The 9,693-nt window shown below is 36.9% G+C and overlaps 1 protein-coding gene across 3 annotated transcripts in view; it reads left to right on the forward strand.

The window, feature by feature from the left end:
* Nucleotides 1-6,324, forward strand: part of FNIP1 (folliculin interacting protein 1) — a 159,597-nt gene extending 153,273 nt beyond the window's left edge. For all 3 annotated transcript variants that reach the window (XM_004384755.2, XM_004384756.3, XM_023739017.1), the window contains 3 exons: nt 524-721; nt 1,304-1,419; nt 3,696-6,324. In XM_004384755.2, the coding sequence (XP_004384812.1) occupies nt 524-721; nt 1,304-1,419; nt 3,696-3,774 (393 nt within the window). In that variant the 3' untranslated portion in view covers nt 3,775-6,324. The remainder of the gene's footprint in view (nt 1-523; nt 722-1,303; nt 1,420-3,695) is intronic.
* The last annotated feature ends 3,369 nt before the right edge of the window (nt 6,325-9,693 follow it).

Consider the following 9,693-nt stretch of genomic DNA (forward strand, 5'->3'; position numbering starts at 1 on the left):
AAACTTGGAATTTAGGCCCTTCTCTCCTGGGTAGACTCCTGACTTGGGATCATTTTCCTTTTCCTTACCAGAAAATAGCCGTTACAGGCTCTGGCTTAATAAAGTTTTTTAAATGCCATATGCCTTTTGATTGAGGAGCTATAACAGTAATTTGCGAAGTAGTTGGTAACCTTTTAAACACTGTATTTCACAGAAGTGCCCCCATTACCTACTTGTTGAGGCATTTCCCTGTGAGGATAATGGATGGAATCCCTTCAGAATTCTCATCTCCTGAAGTTGCGCACAAGTCCCTGGGTGGTGCAAATGGTTAAGCACTTGAACACTAGCAAAGACGGTTCTAGAAGATGTCTCAGTATTTGTTATTTAGCTAATTAACTATTCGATTCTCTTCTGTCGATTCTTTGACAGTAACTGTCAGAATTTAATACGTTTTTCTGTTTTTGTTTAAAATCTCTTCATTGCCTCTAGCATTTTCCTTGAAAACTCCATTTGCTTGTCATAAGATGAATTCTTTTCTTTCCAGCATCCAGTGTTAGATGAACCAATAGCAGAAGCTGTCTGTATTATAGCAGATATGGATAAATGGACTGTTCAAGTGGCCAGTAGCCAGAGACGAATGACAGATAATAAACTGGGAAAAGAAGTGTTAGTTTCCAGTCTTGTTTCCAATCTGCTTCATTCCACTCTTCAGCTTTATAAACATAACCTGTCTCCAAATTTTGTAAGTATGTGTAAAGCTTGAAATACCTTTAACACTCTCATGCGTTACTAAACTCCACTTAGTATGTGCCTACATTAAATATTCCTGTTAGCCTCATCATTGTTTTTCTGAAAGAATGGTATGTTTACATATCTGTGTGTTTTATGATTTCACCAGCTATAATTTTTGCTGTCAATACCTGGCTAGTATCATGTATGATATGGTCATGCAGGGTCCCCATGCTTTGTGCAGAATGCCAGTGCCTTCTAGACCCTGAGTGTCATGTTGGGACTTTGAATGATCCATCTTCATAATACTGATAGCCTTTTACAGAAGGTACCATTTCCAACTTTTCAGGGTTCTTTCTTTATCTTGTTAGAACTATAAGACAGTTAAAAAGCTCTGTAGAAGCTCATCTTTCATATGAGCCAGATAACAAGTTAGTTTCCTTAGCTAAAACTGCATACTTCAAAAATGTGCTCCAAATTTTAGTTCATGTTGGAATAACTAAATAGAATTGTCAAAAGCATGCTCTGGAATTTGCCATAACTCAGCGTTGGAAACAGTTTTCTGACTTGGTTCTTGGTTACCTCCTAACTGCAGTGTGTCATGCATCTTGAAGATCGGTTGCAGGAACTATACTTCAAGAGCAAAATGCTGTCTGAGTACCTGAGAGGGCAGATGCGAGTTCACGTCAAGGAGCTGGGAGTGGTTCTGGGGTACGTTCATGGTTTCCTTTCTGGCTTTGTTTTTTCATTGTTCTGTTTTTAGGCAAGGAATATTCCTCAGAATTGCCCCTTTTCCTTCTTTTAAGCATCTTTTCCTGTTAGAAGCTGGACACAGTTATCAATTGAGTGACTTTATACCATATAAAAGCAGATCCTGTATCCTCCTTTGACCTTGAAAGGCATTGATTGTCCTTTGTGTCATTGCAGTATGTTGGGAATATAGTCATGTAAAATGAATTAAAATCTAAATTTTTATGTTAGAAAAAATAAACACTCATTTTTACTGTTAAGTATGTTGTAAACTCACCATTCTCAGCCTCTGCCCTGCCTTAAAAATGAGCAGCACTCTGTGGATGGTAGTACATTAAACCATCCCATTGCTATCGAGTCGATTTTGACTCATACCGACCCTATAGGACAAAGTAGAACTGCCCCATAGGGTTTCAAGGGAGCAGCTGGTGGATTCGAACTGCTAGCCTTTTGGTTAGCAGCCTGAGTGCTAGCACCAGGTCTCTGGTGGTACATTATCTATGCATTATTACTCCTTCCCCAAGATCTATATATTATGTCTGTCTAACTCTGCAGTTATTCTTTGGAAAAAGACAGTTAACTAAAATATTAACTGAAGGAGGAAAATGAAAATAGGCCTCTTTCATTATATTTCATGACCACTTTTCGTGTGTGTGTGTGTGTGTGTGTGTGTGTGTGTGTGTGTATCATTCTTTGAAATACTAGTTTAAAAAATTAAAGCAAGCTAGAACTTTTGTCTAATTGTGCCTTTGTGAAGAAAGAGGGAGCCAACATCGGTGAGAAACTACTGTATATCAGAAACCAAGTTAAATTCTTTCACAAATATTATTCCTTAATTCTTATAGTCATTCTGCAACGTGTAAGCAGTAGCATCCAGATTGGAAGTAGATGACTCTGGAAGTGAACATGCCAGACGTTGCATACTAGTAGGACTGAGTAGGGGTTTAAGACTCCCAAGTCTTTCTGACTCCAGCTGCTACTTACATATGGTGATGCTGTTGCTGCTCAAGTCCTGAGGAGGGTTTTGGCTTTAGAAGTACACAGAATGATTTGAGAGTATTTGGAAAATCAGTAACAGGATATAGTCTTATTTTTCTGGGTAAAGGTGTATGTGTGTGAGAGAGAAATGCCTTTGTTTTTAAAAATCTATATTAGTTTTTAAATTAACGTGCATATAGCCAAAGTTTATAGTGCATTTTGGCATAAAATGAAAAATAAGTTTCTTTTCTTCCAACTTTGGGCCCATACCCAAACACTTTTCATGGATTGTTTATCCTGATAGAATTCTGTGTATACAATAAGAGATATAAGTTGATTTATACTTTGTATGTCATCATGCAGCCCGCCTTTTAATGTATCTTGAATATTTGTTCATATAAGCACATGCTGATCTTTCTCTTTCATTTCAACGATTGTATAGCATTCTATTATATGGTTGACTTTAGATCATTTCAGTTTTTTTGCTGTTATAAACCAATGCTGGAATGATTGTAAACCTTTGAAACTTGTAGGATCAATTTCTTGAAGTAGAATTTTGGGTAAAAGGCCATATGTATTAAATTTTTTATAGATAGTGATAAATACTTTGATAAATAATACTAAACATCATCCAGAAAGTACCTGTATAAATTTCCACAGTGAGCATCACACTCTTCCCATTACTGATTACTATGAAATTTTTTAATCTTTGCCAAGCTGCTAGACGAAAAAATGGCATCTGATTTTATTCAAATTTCTCTAAACATCAGTGAGTCTGGGTAACTTTGTCTATGTTTGTTGGCCATTTGTTTTCCTTTCCTATAAATTATTTGTGGCAGGATATATTTCTAAGAAGCTTCTGTTACTTATTACAGTACATCTTATTATAGAAACATCTGTATCCAGAAATTTGGGATGCACACTATTATTATACTAACTTGTATTTCCTAGACACTGTCCCTTGTCCTGATGCATGTTTCATTACCAGGTCAGTGAGACCCTTTCCTACATCCATGATTTTGGTTACCCTTGGGTTTCAGAGGCTTTCTTTTTTAAAAATCTGTGATTCTGAGTTTTACTTACTGAAAAATTTCCAAATTTTGGTATCATCAACTCTCTTTTCCTTTTCCTCTTGGCCAGGGTGGCCTAGTACCCTGGCTGCTGATGTTTAGTGACCTTACAGGTAAAAGTCATTGCCTGTCATGTATATGCCCTGGTTACAGAAAGCCTGCACTGAGATTTTTTCCCCTTTGTTTCAGGATTGAATCCAGTGATCTTCCTCTTCTGGCTGCTGTAGCAAGCACTCACTCTCCATATGTTGCCCAGATACTCCTCTAAAATGCCTAAAGATTGAGAAATTAATTTTGGAAGAAAGTTAAGTAGAAAACACAGAAGCAGACACAAAATGCGATTATGGTGATTTTTTTTCTCCATTAGGTTTCCATCTGAATGAGTCAGTCACTTTGGTATCTGCATTGCATTGCACATTCTATGAACATTGGATGACTTTTTCCTTTTGACTGGACTTTTGGGGGGTGGTAGATTTTTAACGAAGTGAGACAAAGGCAGCATAAATAATTTTGGGGAAAAGCATTTGAATAGGGCAAAGTTTACAAGAATGAGTAACATTGATGAGTTTCATATGATCACTACAATGTTGACACAATTCATAAATAGCAACAGGTGTCTCCTGATTAAATAGCTAGAAATTATCATTTAATTAGTTTTTAATTTTTTTTAAGGTACTGAGATCTATATTACCCTGATTATTTGTTGTTTTGATTTTCAATTCAAAATAGCTGATTTCTGGCTATTATCAAAGTAAGTATTTTTAACATTCTGTTAGTTATAACAAATGCAGAATAATGAATGTAAATATGTGTTATGTTATCCACCCAAGTGTACATATGTATGTATTTTTAAAAAAAACAGAGGTAGAAATACAAGATTGTTAAACTTGACTTTTTTTAATATGTATTTTCAGCTAGTATTAATTGTGTGTAATGTTACTTTCTGGTGATTTTTCTGTTCCTCACATTCAAAAATACAAGTAAAGCCAATTTTTTTCCTAAGGCCAAGGGATGTAGAGTCCCAAAATAAGTATACCACTTATACCATTTGTTGTGTTTATAACTGTAAGCTAATTCTTATGAATATTAATATTTGCATATTTGATGTCTAATTTTAAAATGAAAATTAGGATTAAAAATTACACCAAAGCATTGGCAAAAATAATACTATTTTCTTTAAAAGTGCTCAGGTAGCCAAGGCCCTTGCTTTTGGTATCAGCTCATCTTGAACCCATAGGAGCTGAATATTTGTTTCACTGTTTCATAATACTCAGTTTACACTAATAGAATTCATAACTTTTAAAGTTATTCTCCTTTCTGTAGATCCCCACATTTACCAGCCGCCTCTCTTCCAAAAACTTTTTTTTTCCCTACAGATTTCTACTCTTCAATTGTTATTGTCTTTGTATATACTGTAGAGTGTTGCTTTTATGAAAGGCTAATATGGAACCAAACTCTTGTAAGTAATGTAAATAGAAGGATGGGTAGATAAAGTTTTCAATATGCTCTACTACCTCAGTTTACTTGAATACTACATTATAGTTTATTCTTTGCTTATATGGTCTAAGATACTTTTAATGCTACAAGCAAAGTTAGTTTCTGCTTTCATTGAGTATTTTCATTGTAATTAATTGATCAGTTAAAAAACAGACTTGCTTATTCAGTTACTAAATACTTTTGCTATATAACACACCCATTCTTGCTGTTTAATTTTTCACTAATTAATGGAAAATTTCTGTGGTTTGTTTTGTCTTTGACCTTGAATTTATAGCATTGGTCTTATTTTATCTTTCCTCCTTATGTATTTAAGAGATCTCCAATTAAACAAAGAAGAAATGGTTGCTTTAATGGAATGTAAACCTGAAATTGGTGTGCCCAAAATCAGTTTGGCCACCGTATCCTATCAGCTGGTTCCAGCTAGTACCTGAGTCTCCCATGGATGACCTACTGCCAAAGAGTGTTTCTGGATATATTTTCTTTGGCTTAATTTTTTTATTCCACTCATTAACAGAATTCTTCTGTCCTACATTGTTTGGAATTCTATGCATCAATCTCTTTGGCAGAGTTCAGAATATAGAAAAGTTCATATACGGGCCATTGTACAATATTTTCCCTGTCAGGGGAAGTTTTGATTATAGCTCAGAATGATATGTAGCAGGTAGATAATGTTTTTCTGAGTGTTTTCTTTTTTAAACTAATCATCAAACTATTCTCAGCCCTATCTGTTTGAAATCTCTACTAGATAACCATTCAGGAAATTTGATTTTTAATCAATGAATGGTTCATGCTACTGTTATTTTTTAAAACTAAGCTTTGCTGGGAAGGAAAAGGCTTATAGTTTCTTATAGAATCATTAATCCTTATAGGATTCCTGAGTTTTGTAATATCTGACCTTCTGTAATTTCTTCTGCCTTCATCATAGTCATTCTTTCCTTACCCAAAGGCCAAGGACTGAGTTGTTAACTTCTTTAAAGTATGGTCATTGTGATGAATGTGTAAAGAGTTTTGACCTGTTCAGAAATAATTTTTTCAACTTAATTCTTACGGTACAGACAGATATGTGTTAACATATTTAAAAACCTGTTTGTTGCAACAGGAAATAAAAAAGGGATATTTTACATTATAGAATTGAAATTACTTTTTCTTTGTATATAAACTAACTTGTTTGTTTTATTCCCGACTCTTATTAATATGTCTTAATTTTTAGTTTGAAAATTTAAGTGCAATAAACATACTAGCACAGATTTCATTTTATCGCAATTGGCGTACACTGGGATGCTCACTAAAAAAAAACCAAAAAAAAAAAAAAAACAGATTTTACACAATGCCTACTTCTGGTAGATGTCTTATGAGAATGTTCTGCTTTCTCTAAGTTATTTAGATGGTGGGGTATGTAAAATGTACATACTTGTTCCTTGTTCTGTATACATTTCTCAAATGTGCACTTGTATTATAACCTCCCAGTTCTAGGGGAAATTTGTGCAGTAAATACACGTGTCAATTTGCTGAGTGTTGTTGGTCTTTCTTTCATGTCTTAGTAAGTTATCTGTAGCATCATGGACTTGGTGTCAGACCACCTTTGTAGTCACCTGAGACACTTTTAGGCATTTGACCTTGTTCAAATTGCTCATCCCTAATCCTCCATTTCTGTACTGGTAATTTATTAGAATCTACTTTATGAGGTTGTTGTGAGAATCAAGTGAAATGATGAATGCCAAGCATACAGTAAGTGCTCAATAATTATTAGTTGCTACTAACATGTTTGTATGAAAAACAAACAAAAAAACGATGTTGTTGTTAGGCGCCATCAAGTTGATTCCAATTCATAGTGACCCTATGTACAACAGAACGAAACACTGCCTGGTCCTGTGCTATGCTTGAGCCCATCGTTGCAGCCACGGTGTCAGTCCATCTCGTTGAGGGTCTTCCTGTTTTTCACTGACCCTCTGCTTTACCGAGCATGATGTTCTTCTCCATGGACTATCAAAACAAAACCAAACCTGTTGCCGTCGAGTCAATTCTGACTCATAATGACCCTATAGGACAGAGTAGAACTGCCCCATAGGGTTTCCAAGGCTGTAATCTTTACAAAAGCGGACTGCCACATCTTTCTCCAGCAGAGAGGGCTGGTCCCTCCTGATAACGTGTCCAAAGTATGTGAGATAAAGTCTCGCCATCCTTTCTTCTAATGAGCATTCTGGCTGTACTTCTTCTAAGATAGATTTGTTCATTCTTCTGGCAGTCTGTGGTATATTCAGTATTCTTTGCCAACACCATAATTCAACAGAATCAGTTCTTCTTCGGTCTTGCCCTCTTCATTGTCCAGCTTTCACATGCATATGAGGTGATTGAAAACACCATAGCTTGAATCAGGGGCACCTTAGTCCTCAAAGTGTCATCTTTGCTTTTTGTTTGTTTCTGTAAAGAAAACAAAACAAAAAAAAACTATAGTAACAAAAATTATCTGGTATATTCTTATACCTGACCTAATCTTGACAATGACAAATTGAAAATGTCTTTAAGTGCTTTTATGAAAGCAGACTGATAAACAATCACCTAAAGCCTGGAAGAAGCAGTGTAAAACTGTTAAGAACATTGTGTCCAGTACAAATTACTATAGACTTTATAATTAATTTAAAAATTGGGCGATTGGCTTGGGTTCAAATCTGGTTTGTTCACTGATTAGCTTGTGACTCTGAACAAAGTCTGTCCTCTTCATCTGCATTGCAAGGAAGTCAGCTCTTCCACCAATCCTCAGTGCCTGCTCTGCAACAGTGATTCAGTCCTGAATCTACTGTAGGGAAACTGTATCCTGCCTCATGCTAGGTTGATTTGGGCCAAGTTGTGCCTGGAGCCAAGACTAGAGAAGTTGCTTTTTGGAGCGCCTGTTTTCATATCATATTAAATATATCTCTCTTATATTTAACCAAAGAGAATAAGTGTGCTCTTTTAAAGCAAGGAGGAAGTATCAAGTATTTGGAAGCAACCATCAGATGTTTTAGAGGTTCATAATTGGTACTTAATATGTGCTGTTCACATATACATTTATAAAATCTTGCAATTTTTCTGAGGTGCATAAAGGAGTGATTTTGCTAATGAGAAACTGAAGTACAGATAATTTACTATGATTATCTGAGGTCATATAGTCTTGCTTCTGTGGGTCGTGCTTGTCTGGCTCTCAGACCAAAATGGTTTCCCAACTAGTATGTGATGACAGATGTATTGTAAAGTTATCCAGGATTTCTTTTCATTTTTTTATTGTTGTAGTTTAAATGAAGTTTACATTTCACGTTAGTCTCCCGTACAAAAATTTATACATACATTGTTATGTGACACTAACTGCTCTCCCCATACTGTGACAGCACACTCCTCCTTTCCACCCTTGATTCCCCATGTCCATTCAACCAGCTCCTAACCCTCTCTGCCTTCCCATCTCACCTCCGGACAGAAGCTGCCCCTTTGGTCTCTTGTACCTACTTGAGCTAAGAGGCACACTACTCACGAGTATAACTTTATGCCCCATAGTCCAGTCCAATCCCTGTCTGAAGAGTTGGCCTCGGAAATTTTTTTAGTTCTGGGTTGATAGAGAATCTGGGGGCCATGGTTTCTGGGGTTCCTCCAGTCTCATTCAGACCGTTAAGTCTGGTCTTCTTACTAGAATTTGAGTTCTGCACCCTACCTTTCTCCTGCTCCATCAGGGACTCTCTGTTGTGTTCCCTGTCAGGGCAGTCATTGGTGGTAGCCAGGTACCATCTAGTTCTTCTGGTCTCAGGCTGATGAAGTCTCTGGTTTACGTGGTCCTTTCTGTTTCTTGGGCTACTACTTTCCTTGTGTCCTTGGTGTTTTTCATTCTTCTTTACTCCAGGTGGTTGGGACCAACTGATGCATATTAGATGGCCGCTTGCAAGCTTTTAAGACCCCAGACACCACTCACCAAAGTAGGATGCAGAACATTTTCTTAATAAGCTTTGTTATGCCGATTGACCTAGATGTCCCCTGAAAGCATGGTCCCCAGACCCCTACCCCTGCTATTCTGTCCCTCAAAGTGTTTGATTGTATTTAGGAAACTTCTTAGCTTTGATTTAGTCCAGTTGTGCTGACTTCCCCTGTAGTGTGTGCTGTCCTTCCCTTCACCTAAGATAATAGTACATAACCCTCACCCTCCCTCCCCAAGATATCCAGGATTTCTTTATCTGTCTTTGTCAGTGTGAAAGATAGAGGTGGGGTGGCAGTGGGACCATACCTGAGCTGAAAGAAGTTGCAGTAGGGGTTGGGGGAGTCGCAGCTCTGAGTGGAAAGGGCTTAAGCAGATAGAATAGGGGGTTATAGTACCTCCTATCCTTGCACTGTAGTCCCAGATTGTGGGTTTGGCCATGTTTGCTCTAGATTTAAGATTATTTGAGACTTTCCGAAAGAAAAGAAAATACAAGTGGTCCAAAAGAGATTTTTAAAGGATATGTGAATTCTCACCCATTATTTCAGCCCTAAAGTGTGTGCTCAGGTCACAGGTCTCCCTGTTGGAGCCAGGAACCTTGGTCTCCTTGTTTATCGTATTTATTTTAATACTAACTCCCCTTCTGGTGAATGTACAAGCCTAGACTGATTCCTTCATCACACTGCAGACAGCTCTCTGTCTGGGTTAACGCTGTCTGATTAGACCTACCGCAGAGAAACCCGTATTTACTCT

This window comes from Trichechus manatus, unplaced genomic scaffold (genome assembly GCF_000243295.1).
Source record: "Trichechus manatus latirostris isolate Lorelei unplaced genomic scaffold, TriManLat1.0 scaffold00127, whole genome shotgun sequence".
In the NCBI taxonomy this organism is placed as follows: domain Eukaryota; kingdom Metazoa; phylum Chordata; class Mammalia; order Sirenia; family Trichechidae; genus Trichechus; species Trichechus manatus.